Source organism: Neolamprologus multifasciatus, chromosome 5 (assembly GCF_963576455.1).
Source record: "Neolamprologus multifasciatus chromosome 5, fNeoMul1.2, whole genome shotgun sequence".
In the NCBI taxonomy this organism is placed as follows: Eukaryota; Metazoa; Chordata; class Actinopteri; order Cichliformes; family Cichlidae; genus Neolamprologus; species Neolamprologus multifasciatus.
The window spans coordinates 21679811-21702910 of record NC_140443.1 but is presented as its reverse complement, the minus strand read 5'-3'; the positions used below and the strand labels follow the sequence as shown (position 1 = coordinate 21702910).

The 23100-nt window shown below is 39.7% G+C and overlaps 1 protein-coding gene across 1 annotated transcript; it reads left to right on the top strand.

The window, feature by feature from the left end:
• The first annotated feature begins 3707 nt into the window (after positions 1-3707).
• On the top strand, positions 3708-22198 carry crbn (cereblon). The gene is made up of 11 exons (XM_085159355.1): positions 3708-3838; positions 4098-4210; positions 4345-4547; positions 5806-5955; positions 8566-8728; positions 11111-11173; positions 11275-11359; positions 12667-12782; positions 15868-15932; positions 18848-18979; positions 20402-22198. The coding sequence occupies exons 1-11, from the start codon at positions 3766-3768 to the stop codon at positions 20583-20585; spliced, it is 1347 nt and encodes a 448-aa protein (XP_085015481.1). The 5' UTR covers positions 3708-3765; the 3' UTR covers positions 20586-22198.
• Positions 22199-23100: the final 902 nt, after the last annotated feature.

Here is a 23100-nt window from a genome sequence, read left to right as displayed (position 1 = left end):
GGCTAAATTACCGCAACATGTCTTGCAGTTGTCTAGAAGCCTGGTAATGAACTAATCATTTCATTCAGGTGTGTTGACCCAGGGTGTTATCTAAAACCTCCAGGACACTGGCCCTCGAGGTCTGGAGTTTGACACTACTGAATTACACAGTATGTAGGTTTTATTAGGGCTGTCGCTCATGTCGTTTGAAGTGATGGCTAACTGCATGCACTGAGTGTTAAATGTTAATGTGTAAGCTGGATGAAAAGAATTGGAGGCAAATATAAATGCAGGTGATTTATCAAAGTGCCTTTTAGAAAAATTGCTTTTGATCTGAAATCAAAAAGGTTAAAGTCCTTCAGTTGGAAGAGAACTTATAGTACACGTTGTGTTTAAAAGCAGAGGTCAAGATTGACTCCTGTGTGAACTGCTAAAGGTCAGCTGTGACACATATCCTGGTGAAAGTGTCTTTAGTTCAGTCAAGTTGTAAATTGCATCTTGCTGATGAAATGCTGCTATTCAAGGCAATCCCACAACAAGTCATTCATTTCCATTATTTTTCATCTCTATTTTCAACCGTTCTGGTTCTTTGTTTTTAGCCCAATGACAATGCAAAATCTGCTACATAGTTGCTCATTAGAAATAAACTTTATATGTATGAATGAAAAGATCAAGTATGGACATGTTATTAAAGTTAATAAAATTTCATACTATTAAATTTCTTGCAAAATGTATGAAATGTATTGAAAGAGACAAATATCCCCTTTGCAGGCATTAATATACACTGATAATGAGTAGATGTGGATTAGAAAGTCACTATTCAGTGTATTCAAGGCTAAGTACCTGACAATATTTGAGTAAATGTATTAACTTGCCCTTTGTGTATGCCACTGTAAATGAAATGCCCTATTTCCTGTATAGTCTAATTTGAACTACATCGTTATCTCCTTATTCTGTTTTCAAAACCTGCTGGACTGTAAAGATTTACTATAGGAATATCAAACATGTGGTTTGATATGAAGTAACCTGCCAAACGGTCCAGTCTAGTCCATCTGATTGCTTTGAAAACTGAAAAATTTCACAGAAGACAAGGTTAGCTTTTGGACATTAAGAACTGTGGTAATTTTAACTTGAATAGTAGCTATCAGTGAATGTGTGGATTTCTGGAATATATGCATCCCAAAGTTTTTATTTTATTTTGTTTTTTAATTTAAAGTAAATTTAAACTAAAGTATACACAGAAAGACAATATATATCTCTATTTGAGTTGTATAATTTCAATTAATTTACCGATCGTTGCCTACTGGGTAAAATACGACCAACTGTTAACCAACTGGTCTTCAGATAACTGAAGAACCTTTGTAACACAAGTAACGACATTATTGTAACTGTAATTTAGTTACAGAATTTAGTGCAGTAGCATTTGCTTTTTGGATGGCAGCAGAGTCTTTCAGGCTGGAGTCAAAGAGTTTTCCCAAGCTCTTGACTGGTTGTTCCGTTATGGACGGGATTATAGTTCCTGAGATTGAAAACCGGAACTTGTCCGTCACCTTTCCCTTCTTCAGCACCATAGATCTTGACTTGGAAGGTTTGACACTCATCCTTGCCCCTGAGATGAGACTCTCAAGACCTCATAACATCCACCTGCACCCTGGGACTGATGGCATTGTGATGGTGAGATGCCATCAGTCCTGACCTAGTTAGCGGCCCTCTACACTCCACCTCAGCGGCCTTGACCACCATGTACATTGCGAGAGCAAAGAGCATAACTGAGATGGTACAGCCTGTTATTATACCTTTCCTGAGGCGATGCCAGTCTGAAGTCACTGACCCAGAAGTGACCCTCAGTCTGAAATTGCCATAATAATCCAAGATCAGGTGCTTGATCTTGCTGGGAACATGGTGGAGGTGTAGAGCACGCCCAACCAGCTTGTGTGGGATAGACCCACGGGCATTGGTCAGGTCAAGCCACAAAACAGCCAGGTCGCCCTTGTTCTTGTGGGCTCCTCTTATAAGGTGTGTAACTACGTCAGTGTGCTCTAGGCAACCAGGAACTACTGGGAGCCCCCCCGTTCTGAACTGACAGATCAATGTAGCTACTTCTAAGAAGAAACTTGGTCAGTCTCCGGGAGATGATGCTAAACAAAACCTTCCCCTCTGCGCTCAATAGCGAGATGCTCCGAAGTTGATTGATGTTTTTCGAGTCCTCCTCTTTGGGAATCCAGACTCCCTCTGTGCACCTCCACTGGTCATCAACTCTTGCTCTCTGCCATATCACCTTTAAGATCTTCCACAGATGTCGGAGCAGCTCTGGGCAGTGCTTATGGGACCTGGGGAGGATGCTGAGCAGGCTGACTTGATGACCTCACACACCTCCTTCAAACTTGGCTCTGTCAACTTAAACTCTGCTGATGGGGGGTTGACGAGAGCTTCATTAGGTCCCAAATCTTGTTCCCTCTGTGGGTCACTCATGATGTCTTGAAGGAAGTGACTCACCTCCTCTATTGAGCATTTCAGCTGGCTGCTGTGCTTGTCCCGAGCAGTTGTTTTAGCAATAAAAGCTGCTCGTTTCCTGGCTCTCTCTCTTCCCCGTCTCCTGTGCCACTCTGCTCTGCGGAGGATTATCAGCTTCTTCCTCAAGATGTCATGCAGTCTGTCCTGACTCTCAACACTCTTAGTTCTCAGACTGGAAATCAAACGTGTGATTAAAACACAAGTTTAACTTATAAATACATGTTCATACTTTTATTTAACAATCAGAGAGAAAGAAAAAGAGAAGGCAAAGGTGCAGGACAGACAGAAAGGTGACAGGCTCAGGCTTTATACACTAGTACAAAAATAGCACAAGGACTATTTCCTGTTTTTATTAGTATTTGTTTTATTAGGGGTACTAAATAAGATGAGAGCTAAATTTAAGTATAAAGTGGTTAAGTTTGTACACTGGCCAAATGTCTGGGTCCTGTGAATAAACTACTATCCTTTAACTTAGCAAGTGAACTGCCTGCTTGTTTCTTCTTAAAATAAATATGGCTCAACACCACCAACAGAACCAGCTAGGGCAGCAAAATAAACGAACTAACATTAACATTAGTGTAATCGATCGTGCTGTTTGTGCGGGGCTGTAAAAGTGATTTAAGCTCAGTGTCAAGGTCCTCCTGTCCTCCACAGGTGTCTGCTAAGGTTTTTGCAGCATTCACATCCTTTTTGCATGTTTCAGCTTGTTCTGTTTGTGGATATTCTGGCATTAGTTATCCATAAAATCGTAATGTCATTTTAAAAGTTTTTTTAAAGTCGATCTTTGAACGGCGTGCATCATAAAGTAAAAGCTTTAAAAGCAAGTGGAACCTGCATTAAGTACTAACTAACATCACTAATGTCACATAGCTTTGCTGACATGCAGCCAAATTTAACTTTTTCATGATCTTTGTCATTGGAACATTTATATCGCTGCACAAATAAGTGAGATAAAACCCAGTACTTACTTTTAGAATTTTACTTTTTGGCTGTCGCGTTTGAGCTATTTTTAAAAAATTGTATTTATTTATTATTTCTAATTTCCTTTTTTAATTTGTTTCCTTTTTCCTCTATTTTTTTCCCCCGACGTGTTTTTTTAATGCTTTTGCTGCGTTTATTCTGCTTTCGTTTGGCCCCTCGGGGCCACCGTAGTAAAATGGCATTTCAACAGTGTGCATTATGTAGCGATGTCGCCGGGGGGCGCTATATTTCCCGCGGGTACTGCACATTGACACGCCGTAGAAGAAGACTTAGTATTGTAAACACAAGGATATGGCTGACGAGAGGGGTGGAGGGGAAGACAACGCCAACGACAACATGGGGAACCAGTTACAGCTCTTACCAGGTACCCGTTAAGATGACCGAAAGCCCGCTCGGTGTTTTCACCGGGACAATGCGTTTCTCTTCCTTCTGCTAAATTCTAGCTAACACACCACCACAGCAGGCCACTGTTAGTGATCACACTCACTGTCTCAACCCTCTGCTTTCGCTTTCTTTTCAATTATGCCATCAGTGCGATTTATTAAGGTGAAGCTTTTACGTCTAAGGCTTGTCAACGAGCTACCTAACTTAGCCTCTCTGTGTACACTTGTGCGCTGTGACAGACAATGAGGAGGAGGAAGAGGAGGATGACATGGAGACCGAAGATCGAGACAGTGAGGAGGCAGAAAAGCCCAACATCATCACCTTTGACCCTAGTCTTCCCACATCACATTCAGTGAGTCATGCATCACAATCCCTCTTATTCTAACATCTCTTTTTCCATGATTTGCTTTCATGCATGTGATCCTACTCAGAGTTTTAGTTTCTCTGCAGCTGCTGTGTTAATCTAACCCCCTTTTTGTGTGCCAGTACCTGGGTTCAGACATGGAGGAGTTTCATGGCCGTACGGTCCACGATGACGACAGCTGTCAGACCATTCCTGTGCTGCCACACACAGCTGTGATGCTGGTGCCGGGCCAGACGCTGCCTCTGCAGCTCTTCAGGCCGCAGGAGGTCAGCATGATGAGGAACGTCATCCAGAGAGACCGCACTTTTGCTGTGCTCGCACACAGGTGTGCTGTTAAATGATGCTGTTAAAATCTCTGTGTATACTGGCAATCATGGAAAGATGCACAGCTCTTACAAATTGAAAGCATTTTTTTGTTTTCATTTGAAGAAAATACAGTTGTGGTCAGAAGGTTGCAAACACTCATCATAGGCATGAATGTCACTGCAATTTTGGGCTTTTAATGATTTCTTTGAACTGTTTTTTTTCCCCCAGGCTTGAATGATTGTAAAACATATATCAGAAGTTTGAATTTATTTTGGATTTTCTCTAATCCATGGAGGGTTAAAGTTATACACTCTGGCTTACACACACTCACTTAAATCTCCAAATATGTGAAGGTTATGCAGTGTCTTTTAACCTGACAAGTCTTAGGTCTATTAATATCTCATTTCTGATCACGGTTGACCACAACGGGTAGTGTCTCTTTCCCAGGATTGACCAATACTTAGAACAATGGGAAAGTCCAAGGACCTCACTATAAAACCAAAATGAATGTTTATGTTTTGTTTATTTGTTATGGTGGCACAGGTGTTTAGATTTTCCTGCACCTCAGGTGATTGCATGAGGGTGTGGTCGCATGTTATTTACCTGACACTGGCGTCAGGTGAGGCTGCAAACCTAGTAACACAGTACTAGCTGCATAAATATGGTGGTGATAGCATCATGGTCCGGGTTTGTTTTGTTGCCTGTGGCTCTGGTACATGGCACAAAGTACATGAAATAATGAAAGTGTACCACCTTTAAATTCTTCAACTTTAACTCACTCACAGCTAGATGGTTGAAACTTGTATAGAATTGCATCTTTCAGCAGGGCAATGATCCCAAACACACATAAAAACTTGTTTTGGAATGGCTAAAGCAGGTAAAAGCTTCTGGAATGGTCTTTCTAAAGACCTCAAATCAATTGAAAACTTGTAGACAACACTTAAAAGCCAGGTCCATACCAGGAAATCAATGAATTGAAACACACTCTTAACAATTCTGCCAAGAAGAGTGGCAGATCCTCTGTGGATTATAGAAAATCCCAGATAAATCCAGGCTTGTGTACCCCAATTCTTGTTGTAATGTTTGTTTGTTTTGTTGTTGTTGTTTTTAAGCCAAAATTACTATGGCATTCATGTCCATGTTGAGTGTGTGTAACCTTGTGACCACAGCTGCAAATTTCCATGACTCTTCTTTATGTAAACTGTTTCTTGTGGGTCACTGAGGTGGATAATTCTCAGTATTTTATTTCAATTTCTGCATCTGATGTGTGTCTGCAGCGATACAGGTGAGCCGGATGCAGAGTTTGGAACTACGGCTGAAATCTATGCATACAGAGAGGAGCAGGAGTATGGCATTGAAACAGTCAAAGTGAAGGCTATAGGGAGGCAGCGATTTAAGGTCCACGAGATAAGAACTCAAGCAGATGGGTAAGTTGAAGTTCCCTCATAAAGCATTAAACCAAAGGTCGGGGCTGAATTCTTACTGCCAATCCCTGGTTCAAAGATGTGCGACAAATCAACAAAGCCACATATAACCCTTAAAAAATGCCAATTAAAATAAAATATATGCAAATACGATATCTCTGAGCAGGTCAGTAGTGGATGCAATATAATGGTTTGTCTAGTTCGGTGTACTGGGCTCTGCTCCAACTTCTGACTTCCTGGAACAAAGGAAAAAAAATGCAGCCAGCTGTGGAACAGAAAATGGGTGCAAAACATTTTTCTTGTTTAATTCAGAGTTTCTGCAGTAAAAAAGGAAACTTTGTTTCTTGCATTTAGTGAGACAGCTGTTTTCTACAGGAGTTGCATACCTGCAGGTTTTCAGCCGGACAACAAGTCAGAAACACATTTAGATGAGAAGGAAAACTATGTCAATAATGGCACAGAGACACACCGTCAACAGTCACACAGTATTTGACCACTAGGGGGCAATCTAACACTTCATAAAATCAACTAAAAACACTGGTTTTTATTGCGTCACAAACTGCTTCAAAACAAGTAGCATGGAGGCTGTCTCTAATAGATTTATTTAAAAGAAATGTAGTTTCTTAAAACATTTGCTTGTGGAAACCAGAGACTACAGCAATTCAGCATTGCGCGGATGTGCATGTGGATGTGTAGAGGTGATGTCAGCTCTATACCTATCTATATTACCAAGAGGTGGTAAACAGACACTACACAATATGAGATTATTATGATTTTGAACATTTTGCAAAATGTTGTGTATTTTAATAACATACTGTATATTGCAATTTATCATCAACTGCAAAGTATCTCTTTTATCCAATAAGATAATGTTATGTCATTTTAGTTCTTTTTTTTCTTTTTGCTGCAAAATGAGATTGTCGAGCATATCAACACTTATCACTAAGAGTCTGTAATCGGTCTACCTTTGAATGGGGCAAGTTGGCAATTACACGCAGTCTGCTTCTAATAATTCAATGGTAAATCATTGAAATTTGCATATGTGTTGCTGTCTACATAAACTGAAATTCACATTTAACGATTACATTTATGCTCAGCAGTCTTCCTCTTCTATTGGAACATAACCAGAATACAACCAGCTGACAGCAAGTTGTGTCGAGTCCCCTCGAGTTGTGCTCATTGACAAAAACTCATTCAGACTGATGGCAAACTGTCTGCATTTATAAATTAGACAGCATGTCTGTGCAAACCTTTAACAATCTCTCTGTGAGTGACTGCAGTCAGTTCAAATCAGAATGTGACTGTTTGCAGAAAGGTTGTCTCCTCTTGGGTGATCTGTGCATTCGCCTTATGACTGCACAAGTGGTCATGCAACCATCTCGCCACCATAAGTCCTATTTTTACTTGTGTCACTGAGTCATTAGCCTGCTTTTAATTTGGAAGTAGCTTGGTCAAGCTAAGCGTGTCCAGTGTTGGATGGTTTTTCGGTCGAGATGATTTAATGTAAGTTTGCTTGGCTAACATTATCACAGGATGCATGAGATGCCCTCTCGTGCATAGTACTCCCAGAGTATTTTAATGTATTTAATAAAATATCAATATTTAGTGTCTCCAGATCCATACAATATCACCACACAAAATCACAATCACAATACTATGCTTTAGCAATATTTTTTTTGCCACCTCTAGAATCATCCTCACATGTTGAAATTTGTGAAACAGCCACAAAGGCAGTAAGAGGGCTGTTGCAACAACAGATTTATGTTTCTGACTTATTCCAGAGTTCAGTGCAGCTGCGTTAACTTCTTCAAGTTAGTTTGCATCTGTGTAAATGCAAAGCATATTGTCTTTTTGGACTGAAAACAAAGGAAGCATTGATAAAGATGTATCTATTGAAGTCATGTAATAGATCATATTAACCCACATCCTCCCTGGAAATCATCGGCACATACTGTCCATAAAAATGAGGCTTTATTAAGGCATTTTCCTTTTCTCTAATTGAGGTTATATAATACACATACAGTGGTTGCCATGATTGTGTTGACCTTCTGTTGTGACTCTTGGAAAATACAGCATTTAATCAATCACTCAATTACATGCAGTCTGCTCTTTCTCTGGTTTAAAATTAAAATATACTTTGTACTTTTTCTGTCTATTCTTTCTATTTCAGTAAACATCCTCCCTGTAATGTTTCTAAGATTTCCTGCAGAGGGAAATATTTGTAGGGTGTGTCAGGGATAAGAATCTGCCTTTCACGGGTGGAGGTGGAGGGTTATCAGTCACATCCAGTAGAGACAGTGAGTCTGTGTTACCTTATTTGACAGAGGTCTGTGCATTTTCCCAATATTTCATATTGTTTGATAAACAAAATGTGTATCATGCTACAGAAATTACACCCCAGTTAACAAACCCTTAAAATCAGTTGCAGATGGCACCTTTTTGTGATCACCTCAATGATCCAAACATCCTGTAATGTAGCGTTTGGCCAGTGCACCAATGTTTAATCTACTATTTGCCTGCTCAGTTTCACTCATATTCTGCTGTCATCATTCACATTTCCCTTCTTTTGTGTCACGGGTCTTTGTTATTGTCTGCTTTTGTTCCTCTTCTCAGGATCAAACAGGCTAAAGTGCAGATCCTTCCAGAACGAATCCTTCCAGACCCCCTCTCCGCTGTGCAGCTAACGCCTCTGTCCAGGCTCCACATGCACCCTTCTTCCAAACCTCCAAGTCAGAGCTGCAAACAGGCTCAGTGCTGGTGGAATAACTACAAACAGGTACAGAGAATCACGCACAAATATGAAATCTGTGTGCGCTTTCTAAAAGTAACAGTTTCTGCTTTTGGAGATGTTCGAATCAGATGACAGTGACAAGAAAGTTAAGATGAATTTCCTCATCTAAGATGCAAAATGTATTTTTTCCACTTTGAGAAACTGTTCAGTAAAACATCAGATCAGTCGGTGCCTGTTCAAATAATCAAAGTCTAGTTTTGTCTAAAAATGAAGACCTGAAATACATTCAAAGAATTACTAGAAATATGTGGTGAAGTTTCCATTTGAATCATGAGCAAAATGAGCATTTTCACCCTGAGACTGAATCCCACCCTAATCCTATACTGTTAGATCCAAAGGTTTTTGGACAGTGACATAAAAAAAGATTATGCCTCTCTACACCACCACAGTAGATTTTAAATCAAATCACAATTTTTCCTAAAATGTTGCATTAAATACCTAAAAGTAATTGGACAAACTAACATAATGTTAGTCTTTGATAACTGCAAAGCATGCTCTGTTGGGTTGAGATCAGGTGACTAACTTGGCCACTGAAGAATATCTAAAATATTTTGCCTTGAGAAAATCTCAGCTCGCTTTTGCAGTTTGCTTAATCCATTTGCAGTGTGAAGTGCAGGATTTGGTTGAATCTGAGCAGACAGAATAGCCCTGTACACTTTTATCATTCATCCTCCTGCTTCTATCAGCAGTCACATCATCAATAAACACTAGTGGTCCAGTTCCACTGGCAAACAATACATGCCTGTATCATGACACTTCCTGCACTATGTTTTACAGATGTATTTTGATTTGGCTCAAGGGCTGTTTTTTCCTTCGCCATACTTTTCTCTTCCTAGCTCGTACAAGTTCTTCTTGGGTTCATCTGTCCAAAGAACTTATTTTAGACCTACGCGGGCTCTTTTAGATGTTTTCTGGGAAAGTCTAATCTGTCCTCTTATGGCTGAAGGGGTATTGTCATCATCACAGTTAGCGGGATGATTGTGAGTTTGTGAATGTGATAACTCGAGAATGAGGCAATGTATGAATTTAATAGAGTGGGTGCAGCTAATAAAAAATTTCAACGACCTTGAGTTTGAGCCCAAGGTCAAGTTTTCTGAAAATCTTTTAAACGCAATAACACAAGAAGAAGTTCATGTAGGATTTTGAAATTGATCCCACAGGTGTCTCTGCTACTAGGGTGAGTCATACCACTGGCGATTATCAGTGGTTTTGTTCTTTAGTGTAACCAGTAGTTTGCACCTCCTTTCCCAATCATGAAGTCATCTCTTAATTGTAGACTTTGACAATGATACAACTGTATATCACTGAGTGTTCTTGACTTGGTCAGATGTTGCTATTAAATTAATTTGGTTATGATCATTTGGTAGGGTTCTTCTGTGGTCTTTCAGGCCTTTGATTGTTGATTTGGACCTAAAATTTGTGCTGTCGTAGGTTTGTTTACTTTTTTCAGTCTAATGATGGCCTCCCTCACTTCCAATGACATCTCGCTAACGAGGGAAGAGACCTCATCTGCCCATTATACTGATTAACATTCAATTGTCCAATTACCTCTGAGCCCCTGAATATTGTTATTAAAAACAATTTAAAAAAAACAAGATAAAAATGTCTCTAATTCCTAAACTGTTAATGCAGTTAGTAAAACTACTTGAATTATAGCTGAAATCCTGCCAATTCAAACACATTTTGATTGACTGATTCAGATCTGTTGTGGTGAAGTACTGAGGCAAAATTGCAAAAAATGTGTCATTGTCCAAAAATTCTGGGATTTTTACCTCCATAAACTGTAAATGGTAAAAAAAAAAAAAAATAAGCGGCTTTTTTTTCTGTCTTGTAATATTAAATATTGCCTACATTTAACTGAGTGCTGAATTATAGCTTGATATTTTTCTGGTTCAGCATGTTTGGAGTTGGACATGCTAATCTTTATTGTTTGACATTTCGAAATACAACCTGTACGTATAACCTATGGTGTGATTAGTTAGTACATAGTTCATTTTAATCCAGTTCACTCACATGAATTGACTAGTTGTTGCAGCTGATGTGTTTCATAATGTAAAGATGTGAAATAAATCAATACAGTTAAAACCAGTAGAGAAAGTGACTTAGTGCAGATATGTTGGCAGGTGTTAGATTGTTTTAGTAGGAGAAAATGTTAATGTCTACTGTTACAGGAGAATAAGTAGATGACATGTTAAGGTATCTGTGCAGGTGATATTAACACTGGATGTGAAAGTAGCCCATGTGCAAAACTGTGACCTGGAACATGCTACTTTTACTTCTCTATATGACAAAGGGACGGATCTTGTGTTGCTTCCACAATCATCAGATTAGATTTGATTTAAGTGATACATGTGTTATTGACCACAGAGAAAGTTTCACTGTGCCAGTCTGACGCCATGGCCACCCTGGGTCTACGCACTCTATGATTCAGTAAGTACTGCAGCCCGCGGCACTTCCTCCTCTATATATAAACATGACACACAAATGAATATAAACCAAGATTTCTCGGCTTCTGGTGGTTCACCTCACAGGAGTCGCTCATGAACAGGGTGAAGAAACAGCTTCACGAATGGGATGAGAATCTGAAGGATGATTCCCTCCCGGCGAATGCAGTAGGTCAGACTATGTTGATTTTATTCCAGAAGGTACAGGTACAGATGAAGACAAAATTATTACCTCCCTTATTATTAAAGTGATGAAGTCAAGGGGGATTTCTACATAGCTTTTCTAAACACACTAGTTTTTTTTGCAGAATGTCACTTGAGAAAGTGTTGTGCCAAAAATAAAATAAATCAGTTTAGATTTAAGAAAAGGAATTGTTGATGGTCACAAGGCAGGAGATGGATATACAAGGTTTTCTGAGAGTCACGAACTGGAGTGAGACGTATCAATAATAAATTCAAAGAGAGCTACCAGTACAGAACAAGAATGGCAGAGGCAGGAAGCCAAAAAGGCTTCCAAACGCTCTGGAATGAAAACTAGTGAGAAATGTGTTTAAAGACCCCAGAACAAAATGCAGAGACACTAGTAAATGATTTAGCAAAGTCAGAAATTGTAGGCTCAAAGGACACTCACTGGAATGCCACACAGGAATGGACTACAAGGTTCCTGAAGGGGAAAAACTCCACTTCTGTAGAAAAAGATGCTTTTAAACCAGACTGAAGTATGTTAAAGACAACCTGGAAAAAGATTACGCAGAACTATTTGGCCACAGAAACGTTGCTTATATTTGGAGGAAGAAGAGCGGTGGACAGCCCAGAGAGCACCACAATGAAACATGGTGGTCGGAGTATCATGTAGGGATTCTTCGGTGCATCTGGAGCTAGGAATCTCATTAAGGTGGAAGGAATAATGAAGAAAGACATGGAGATTTTAAAAGAAAGCAGTCAGCAGCATAACTGGTTCTGGGTCATTGCTTTGTCTTCCAGCACGGTGACTCAAAACATACATGGCTCCTGGTGAAGAATTGCTATCAGAAGACCAAAGTGAACATTACTGGCTGGTCTGCACAAAGCCCTGGCTTGAATCCGAATGAAAATTTATGGTGTGTACTGAAGACCAGAAGGGGTGGTGGAGATTGACCAAAGAAGAATGGGCTGGGGTTGCTCAGAAGACGTGTGTGAGAACCACAACAAATATCTGCAAGGTGTTACTCAGAAACAAGGATACGCACTAGATTATTAGCATCAGGGGGGCTAATAATTTTCACCTGATTGTTTCTGTTTCTTGTGAAATTGTTTTGCTTCTGTGTGCAAAGTAAAATATGGTACGCAATCCCCATTGGGAACTACTTTTTTAGGGGGGCTAATAATTCTGTCCTCATCTGTATGTAAACATGCACACTCGCAATTTGTTTGTGTTCGTTGTACTTTATGTCCTCTTTATTTCATCGCTCTCTTGTCCTTCTGTCTACGCTCTGTCAGATTTCTCCTACAGAGTAGCAGCCTGTCTGCCCATAGATGATGCTCTGCGGCTCCAGCTATTAAAGATTGGCAGCGCCATCCAGAGACTTCGCTGTGAGCTAGACATTATGGATCGGGTAAGTAAAAGTCACCAACAGCCTCGCTGACCTGCCCCAAACCTCAGACATAATTCGTCTTATGCAGTGATAAGATTCCTACTTGTGCTTTACTGAGCACACAGTGTCCCTCTGGTGTGTCTTATTATATTTAACCATGTCTGACGGGGGCTGACAGATGTGTTAGTACTGCAATATTTCAGTTTTCAGAGTCAAAAGCAGTCATTGCAGCATTTAAGGTTAATGGACCGGTATTTAGCATGCAGTGAACATCAGCTGTTTGTTGATCTGATTTTAGGGAGAGGTTGGACACAGCAAAAGAATATCCATATTTCAATTAAAGAAAAAAACCTCAAAACAAAGCACTCTGGCCACTGTAGATCTGCTTTTACTCAGTCATGTGGGCCAAAGCAGTCACAGGTTGTTTTTAGCCATGTTAGCAGTATGGCTTTGTAGTAAGGACACTTATGCTGGTCAGTGATTTCATCACTTTGCTGCGATTGAAATTGCTTCATAACTGTTACATTTGGCAAAAACATTTAATTCCCACTCCAGATGACTTGAAATCATCTCTGGTCTGGTAGTTGTTCTTCTAATCCCTTTAGTCAGGTCCAATATTTACAGAGACTATTCTTTAGGCCCTCTTGAGTCATTGCCGTACTTGAGCACAGGAAGACATGTTCCACACATGCTCGGTGGAGAACACTAATAGCTACTTTGTTTGTATTCATCTGAAGAGGATGACAAAAAGCTATGTGTGAGTGCTTAATGAGAGTAAAATCAAAGAAGGGAAGGAGAGGAGTTGCATTAAAGCTCCTATATTGTGTAGCGTATTGGTTAATATGAAGACGGGTTACACCCTCACGGGGCTTTCATCAGCATCAAACACACATTGTTTACTCCTTCTTCTCTTAGATACTCCCATTAGGACTCCACACTGTTGATCATACATTTTCATCTCTCCCAGTCTTTTTTGTCTTTCTCTGTCACATGTCCAGCACCTGACTGTCTGCTCTCACAACATCCCCAAACCTCTTGTGCCTTCTTCCCCCCCCCCCCTCTTTCCCAGAAGCTCAAACTTTAATAACCTTCTCTTAAAGATAACCATCATTTCTCCTTCCTCTCTCATTTTGTCCGTGAGCCTTCCCTCTAATATGCTCATTCCTAATCCTGTCCATCATTTTCATTCCCAGTGTAAATCTCCTTCACATGAGAAACTACCTACAGTTCTGCTTCCTGACCTTTTATCTCGAACCTGCAATTGAGTCCATAAGTTTCTGTGACATTTCTTGTCATTTTGCCTCTGTACACCAACATAGTGGATTTTATATACTCAAGATTGAAGTGATTGAACTGCAGCGTTTTAGTTTTCATTCAAAGGTTTTTTACAGAAAGCTTTGTATTACCTGTTTAGGAATTTTGGCAATTTATGTGCATAGTCCCTCATTTTCAGAGATACAAAATGAACGGGACGATTGACTGACAAGGCTAGGTGAAGCCTTTTCCCCGTTATTTAATGAGAAATAAAGTATATGTAATATATGTAAGTTAAGATCATCTAACTAAGTCAGGTTCTGTCAGGTTCTCCAATCAAGAGTCTTCTTCATGAGTTTTAGACTTTAGGCTCCTTATTAAAATTATGTATTTTTTTTTTTTCAGTTGCTTTTGAGTCTCTGAAAATGGGAGACTGTATAAAAATGGCTGAAATCCCCACACAGTTAATGCAGGACTTGAAGCCTCTGGAATTAAAGCTCAAAGTCTACAATCTTGATTCTTTAATTTGAAACTCACTGTGGTGGTGTAAAGATGCTTAATTACAACAAATTATGGACCTAACTGTATATGACACACCCGATCTCACCTTTCCTTTTACTTCCATCACAAATCATTCCTGATATGCTCTTTACCTTTCTTCCATGACCGGTGGCTCTCTGAATGGACAACACATCTGATATCATAGTGGCTCACACTATGATATCGGGGTCTTAATCTAATAACAAATTTTAAAAAAAATAGAATGCAATCAAGGTACTTAAAAATATTAAATATAAATCACAACAACAGTCGCCTCAAGGCTCATTATATTGTAAGGTAGACCCTACAATGATAAATTCAGAGAAAAACCCCAAAATCATATGGCCCCTTATGAGCAAGCGCTTTGGCCACAGTGGGAAGGAAAAACTCCCATTTAACATGGAGAAACCTCCAGCAGAACTAGGTTGGCCTGGAGGGGTGGCCATCTGCCGCGACCGTTTGGGGTAAGAGGATATGTTAAACAGTTTTATGGCAGCGCCATGTCTCTGAAAGCTGGGATGAAAACAAAAAAAGTCTGGGAAAGGAAGTAAGGTACTAAAAAGAAATAATTTTGCAACTAATGAATTAAATTGACAAGAGGCAACATGAGTGGGTATAACTTTTTTTTTTTTTTTTTAAATAAAAAGCACCTTAGAGAGGTAGAGTTCCTCAGAAGTAAAGATGGGCTGGCCTTCACCAATCTGCAACAAATTGTTCCTCAGTGTAAACATACAGTACGTAACATCAAATGACTCAGAGAAGAATAGGCCAACATTCCTCTCGTCAGTTCTTAGTCATTTACAGACTTATTTACCAACATGTTTTCTATGTTGTGAATGAAAAATGGTTTTTAAAAGGTGTGACTCTAGTCAGTTAGCCAAATCCAAATAATAAGGAGTAAAATTAGAAAAACAAACATCTAATTGGTTAGCAAGCTCAGATGACTGATTCAGGAGGAGGATGGTAAGTTAATGTTAATGCCTAATGTTTTCCCAGGCATGTTTATATAAACAGTGATCAGTGTGTCGCACTTGTGTTGAATCAGAAGCTGAAGCTTGATTTGTGAAGTGCTCGTTAAATGTGTTTGCCGATTATCTGTTGTCCCTTCTTTCTGATTGAGGATAATAATCCCTCTCACCAACGACACTGACGTGACCTGAGCTCGGGCCATGTTTTGAGTTGCATTTGTGGAAGCGTGATGAATGGCATGATTAATATAACGCCCTCAATGAGCCTCAACAGTGGACGCTTTGCTTTTTAAATATGTGACATGTATACATATTGTTAAAACCCTCTTTTCCCTGCTCCTCAGTGCACGTCGCTGTGCTGTAAACAGTGCCAGGACACGGAAATCACCACAAAAAATGAGATCTTCAGGTGAGCGAGCGCTTGTTTTTGATTTTTGTTAAAATAGAAGTTGGTAATGATCAGCACATAGTGGTTCTGTCTCAGCACTAGTAACATCCTTCTCACATCACTGGAAATTTGGATTCAGTAATAGAATAAAAGATGATGTAACCAACTTCACAGATTTTACAGATTTCCATGTTCAAGTCTGCAGTTTTTCCTGCTTTTAACAATAATGAAGTGTAGTAGGCGCTTCAGGTTTTTATAAATTTTATTTTATTGAAAAACACATGAAATTAAATTACGTTTTTTGAGTTGTTTCCGGAGCTGCTGGCATAATTGGGGGTGGAGGTATATGACAGTTTTATTATGTCTTATTATCCAAGTTCTTCTTGTTTTTTTTCTTCATTGTAATCACTGAAATTATTAGCACGTCAAAGTCAAGACCAATTGTTCTGTCTGTCTGAGAGTTACATAAACTCTGGGGTTACATCAGGAAAGTAAGTGGTGCTTCTCTACACCTCCTCACTCACACAGTCTAAGTGCACTCTCTTATACGCACACTGTTATATAATGTCATTTTCTGACGGTTTGCTGTGTAATGGTTAATCTGTTTGTCCAACAGTGACACAAAAAACCTTGAACAGTCATAAAATTGCCCAGAACATTCTTAGGGGTTTATGAGAAAAGTGCACTCTCTGTTTTGTCATCCATATAATTTGAGTCAGTGAGTGATTATGTGTGAGAGAGGCAAGCAGACTAATAGTTGAAGCACTGCCTCTGTTGGTGCTAATGCATCTTCTTTCAATGCCAGAGCAGAAGTACATTAAATGTAACCATATTACCGCTTTAAAGACTGACTCAACATGAAGTTTTTGGGTCTGATTGTACTTAGCGTGTTTGTGTGTGTGGGACATCAAAATGTCTTTTGATGCGTCATTTCTGATTGTGTTTGGCTTTTGATACTTTAAACCTGAAAATGCAGTCTCTTTGGATTAGATTTACATCATTCATGGTGTGGGTTTAGTGCTGTAAAGGAGCTGCTCTACCGCCTGGCTGTAGCTCAGGAGGTAGAGCAGGTCACCTACTAATCGGAAGGTTGGTGGTTTGATCCCTGGCTACTCCAGTCTGCAGGTTGCTCTCCGATGCATCCATTGGAGTATGAATGTGCGTGACTGTAGTTAGGAAGCACTCAGTATAGAGAAGGTGCTTGTGAGAATGGGTGTGATTGGGTGAATGTGGCATGTTGTATAGAGTGCTTTGAGTACTCCAGGAGAGTAGAAAAGCGCTATACAAGAATCAGTCAATTTACAATTTTACCACTTACAGTACTGTGCAAAAGTCTTGAGTCATCTTCATTTCTTTATATTTTGCTTCCAAGCAGCCAGACTTTCTTGTAACTTTTTCAAGTTGTTTTAAGTAATAGTTCTTCAGGCTTTTCTGAAGGTCTTTGGAAGTTTTACGTTCGACATTTTCACTCTTTTTCAGTGTAAACCTTGTAACTGACCATTTTGAGAGGAATGTTTTTATTTATTAAGCCACGTAACACAAAAAGGCACCTAGCTCAAGTGATGAACCAGTATTGTGTCGAGACGTAATACAAACAACCAATTTACCAAGTACTTTGTTACTGGCAGCCTACTACAAAACACATAATTTAATCACATTTGTTTTTGTTGACTCTATAATAAATGCCACAGATAATACAGTTTACAGCATAAAATAGTATTTTTTGCACCAACAAGGTGATTCGCAAAGAGATATTAGGAAAACTTGCCATGTCTCAGCATTGTCTATAGTCTGTCCTGAAAGAAATGTAGGGAAACTGGACAGGACAAAAGAAGAAATGACAGGCTGAAGTAACATCAGCAGATGAACAATATCGGAAAGTCTGAAAGACGAATCCAATTTTGAAAAATGCACAATGGAACGATAACAGTCTTGGCTTAGCCTCTCAAGGTTATTGAAACAGTGTGGGATAATCTTGACAAAACAAACAAAAGACAAAGTATAAAGGTGATCATAGTAAATATTGACTTTCAAGCTCATTTTACAAACTCTTATTTTACCTTAGATACTGTATTTCATTGTATCATTGCACATGTTTTAATAAATCACTGCACTTTTTTTCCATTTTTCTCTAGGGATGAGTTGAAACTTTTGCGCAGTCCTTTTGAGTTTCCAAATTTCACTCTTAGCTCCATGAAAAGGAGCAAATGTTCTCCTCCAGCTAAAGATAGATGACAAATAAAGGAAAAAAAACCCATCATTAGAAGCCTTAACCTCAGCCTAACAGAACAGCTTCACTGGTCCTGGAGATGAACACCACTCCTCTAAAAGACATTTCCTCATTTTTCTCTCTCCATGTTTTAATGATGCCACTGTGTAATCAGACCAAATGGGTTGTTATCTGGTGGTGCTAAGGTCTTAGCATAAGATGCATGTTATTTTCATATTCTTCTGTCGCTCTGAAAGAGATCATGACCATCAGGAGAGAGGTGATTTCTCCCACTAAGGCAGGAAGTGGATACCAACCATGCCAGTAAAATGCCTTCACGGTATATCAGAGCCAAAGTCCTTCCATCTAGTGGTCAAGCAATCAGTTTTTAAAATTGTGTGAGTCATGTGTATGCCTGCACTTTTATGTTGCATTTTTAGCTTAGCTGAAAATAGCACAGATGAGATTCAAAGTTCTTAAGAAGCTCCACTGAAAACATTACCCAAAAGAGTTAAAATGCTCTAAGAAGGAAACGATGAAGACAGAAAATTTGTCTTCATTGTTAATATAAAAATGATGAGCACAGCTGAACTTTTTGGCATTTTCAATTTTAGACCTCTTAAAGCCCGTTTCCCCTTTTCATTTTCAGTGTCTCACTTTCATGATGTTTTGTTTTCGCTCAACAGTTTACTGAATTCACACATTTTCCACCTTCCTCTCTCTGCAGCCTGTCCTTGTACGGCCCCATGGCTGCGTACGTCAACCCTCACGGTTACGTCCACGAAACGCTGACTGTCTACAAAGCCAACAACCTTAACCTGGTTGGAAGGCCATCTACGCTGCACAGCTGGTTTCCAGGGTAAATATTTTTAGCACACAGCATGAGTGTGCTTTCCATAAATGGATGTTTTAAGTAAGAGACACATCTCTTGATACCTCACAGCCCAGGGCTTAGAATTTAATGGCATCTGGTGTAGCTGCAAGTTGCTGTGACACTGCTCAGTGCCTGAAATTAAAATGCTTTGTACTGTACTTTGTGTCAACTTGGTTATCAATGGTGCATCTCTTTATGCATGTTCAGGTTGTGCAATCTTGGATTCTGCAGTCAGTGAAGCCTCCAAATAACTTACACTAATAATCCGCCCATCCTTCTTCTCCTGCTTTTCCCATTCAGGGTCACAGGGTGTTAGTCTGTCCTACCTGCCATAGGGCAAACATGAGGGCAATCCCTGGACAGGCCATCAGGCTGTCACTGGGCTCATTTAGTAATAAAATAATCCAATTTAAATTCCTGCAACATGATACCTGTGCAAAGCACTTTATGCTGACAGTAGTGTCAGTTTTTCTTTTAAAATTTTAAGATATTTTTAAAGTTGTAATGCTGAACTACACTGTGAGAGATTTGGTGAATGATAACAGAATTAAACTGACCTGTAAGAATCTGTTTCAGAGTTTTAGAAGTTGAGGTTTAGATTCGACCAGGCGAATCAGACTCCAGAGTCGGACTTGTGATTTGGTTCTGTCGCAAACAAAAACAGTCACACTCTTAAGAGGAATGAGTTTGGACACAAATGACTTCTAGACCGATTTATTTTTCAGTGCAAACGTGATCTGACCTCATTCCGACTCATCTGAGAGATGTACACATAAACAACTCCAGCAGCTGTGCATGCTCTGAATATTGATACACAGATGAGCAAAATCAACAGTTGCTGTAGTTGCAAACCACTACTTATTTTTTCTGCCACATGATAAAATGGGCTACTCCCAAATAATACAGAGTTATTCTAGAAGTTTCTTGAGACATGGTTTGCTTTTGTTTTGTTTTTGCTTTGACTCTGGGCTTACAGAGTAATACTGTGAACTTCTTAGTGATGTGAATTCAAGGTATATTTGACTTTCTGTACATAGGTTTCAGTGTTTCATTTGTATGTTTCACCTTTACTGTATATGTGATTCGGCGCGTTTTTTGCTGAGACGTCGTTGAATCTATTCTTATGGCACACTCACAGGGAGCACTGTGTTGGCATTAACTTGGAGCTTGGAAGTCATCTAATCATGCGGCAATAGAGTACAGTGCATAAATCTTAAGTTGCACTTTATTTTTTTATTTGCATTGTTTTCTTGCCTCCAAAGAGCCGGACCTCCTTGTAATTTTTAAAGTGGTCCTGAGCAACAGTTCTTCAGGCTTTCTGCTTGTAGCAAAGTGCCAAAAGTATACACAGTACTGTATGCACTACTGATCACAAATGTGAAAATGTGGCACTTTGATTGCTTTCAGGTACGCCTGGACGATTGCTCAGTGTCGAACCTGCGGATCCCATATGGGTTGGAAGTTCACAGCCACCAAGAAGGACTTGTCTCCACCTCGTTTCTGGGGTCTGACCCGTTCAGCCATGCTCCCTCGTATCCCACAGGGTGAAGGGGAGGAGGGCAGAGAGGGATCTCGCCTCTTCTGTCTGTGATACCAGACCATCTATTTGCCTCATTCAGAAAATTCCTGCAAACTTCCCACAGTCTGCATCTTTAGCCACTGTCTGGCTGCAGTTACTTCAATCACAATGCCTGTCACCCCTGGCAACAAATTCAGCATATTAGCAGAAAGGTCACTTTGGCCTTCAAATGGCAATTTTTAAGTGCATATTTGAACAGGTGGATGTAATTATTATTCTAAAAGGTTCTTAAAATGCGGAGGCAGTGTCAAGGTTGAAAGCAGTCGGTTAGCGTGAGAGTCAAACTGAGACTTGCAGAATAGACCATGATATGTGGTTAAGATCCCAGCATGCAGCTGCCTGATCTGCACCTCTTTCCAGCTGTTTTCCAAATAGAAGAACACACAGACCCACAGGGGGACGCTGAATGCATAATATTCTTTACCTTCACCTCCTCTCCTCTGTCTTAGCTGGCTGCATGCAGCTAAAATTGAGATGTCGTCGGCAAGCTGCGATGGCCACTTTAAGCTGTTGTAAAATCCACACACAGTAATTTAATAGTCTAGCATTCAGATCCTTTGTGAGTTTCTCAGATAGGATTTCAAATATTATTATCAGCTGCGAGAGACCGGTGGAGAAAACTGTTTGAAAGAGAGTGCACTCATGTATGTGTAGATCTGTCACGATAGGAGATATTTTGAATTTTGGAATTACAGCGGATGTATTTTTGTATGCAAGAAGGTTGGAAATTAAGCTAACATATTCATTGATGTTTAGTGAAACTGCAATTTGTTATCACAGTGGATTTGTTTTGTTCGAAACAAAAGAAACTGAAGTGACAATAATGATATTGTGTAATATATCTGATATAATCTGTGTCTGTTTTGTATTCACTAGAGACTCATTATCCCATCTGGAGACAAGCATCATCTTTGATTGCACGAGTGAAAATTAGTGATGCATTGGTGCCTTGCGGCAGACTGTTTATCAAAGGTCAAAGCCCACGGAGACAGAGCAAGAGGAGCATTTACCCTTCTTTTAGTTTGTTCACGCGTGATATGTTAAAATGGTGTGCCTACGCTCCAGCTCGGTGTCTTTTGAAGTGCGAGGAATCAGATTCAGAAAGGCAAAACGATGATAAGATTTAAGAGTTATTATTATTATTATTATTATTATTATTATTATTTTAATATTCTCTTGGGTTTTGTAGGGTGACAGTTTTCAGGATTTTACTTCTTGTGATTCTGTTGCAAAGGTTCTGGCTCACGTCTGTATTTATGTATGGTAAAACTGAGGCAGTATTTGTTGTTTATATGGCTGTCGACCGACTGTTTGTAGAGTCTAATTTATTTATTTTTTTGCAAAACTCTTTTGCTGATTCTTTGTTAGGAAATTATCTTTTTATGAGTAAGCTGAGTAACAAATGAGAAATCATCTCGAATGTTTGTCTGATGATGTGTTTTTGGATAGAGCACATATTTTTTGGATAAACGCGTCTTTTTCCTCACCTTTTCTGCTGAGAGAGGAAAACAATGTTCATGTCTGTGGGATCACATTAAAGTGGCAATAGATACATTTTAACTTTACCCCTCTACCCTTCCAGCAATGCTGCAAAAACTGCAACACTTTCTGTTTACCCCCCCCCCCCCCCCCCCCCCCCAAAAAAAAAAAAAAAAAAATCCAGCATCATCACCATCCCTGTTTCTTTCTACCCTTGATTGTTACTCTGGTTGTTCTGCAGTCTTCTATTATGGTATGCCTGGTGTAAGCTATAGTAGTATGCGCATCTAGAGACTGGTTTGCAACCATCTAGCAACCACCAGTTACGAGGGAAAAATGAGCATTTCCTGACTGATTGGGAGTGGTTGCTGGGGGTTAATGGCAGCTGCTGGGGAAGTGGTTGCTAAAGATCCAGTTGTGCAGGCCTATTCAGTGACCCCATGGCAACCAGCAGGCACCAGGAGAAAAACTGCCAACTAGTTGACCAAAATCTCCTTGTGATTGCTTTGGTTGCTAGCATATTGCTGTGGTCGTAGTTTGAATTGAAGTGTGTGAGTGTGACACAGACAGGAAATAGAGAAAGTTCACCTTCACAGTAAAAGTTGTGTCTCAGCTGAATTTATTCAAAAGCCACAATTTTTCTTCAAGTTGGGCTAGTGTATAGCAAGTATTTGCAGATGAACATTAAAACCACATGCAACACCTGTGGGTTTTGGTGAAACATCATGTTTGCTAACGATTTCATCCAGTGAGAGCCAGAGACCTCCACGAACTGGTGCCAAACATTCGAGGAACATATCCCATTTAAATTTGGCTATACCTACCCTCAAATGATGTACAAATGATCCAAACAGGTCTTCCAGAAAGCCGTCATGAGACAGAAGCTGCCCAGGAGCGGGAGAAGTCCTTTAAGGGACAGAAGGTGCTTGGCCATGTTTAAATCAAGTATACTTTCTGCTCTTTCAGGATGGAGTCATAGAATTTTTATGATTGGAGCCTCTGATAGCCACTACATTGTAATAGCTACTTTCAGCTGCTGCATCAGTCA

Excerpts from the sequence above, each read along its gene's own strand:
- crbn (XM_085159355.1), top strand. The coding sequence starts at position 3,766 with ATGGCTGACGAGAGGGGTGGAGGGGAAGACAACGCCAACGACAACATG. Across the intron at positions 3,839-4,097 it reads CCAGTTACAGCTCTTACCAG|ACAATGAGGAGGAGGAAGAG; the intron begins GTACCCGTTAAG and ends GCGCTGTGACAG. Across the intron at positions 11,174-11,274 it reads TCTACGCACTCTATGATTCA|GAGTCGCTCATGAACAGGGT; the intron begins GTAAGTACTGCA and ends TTCACCTCACAG.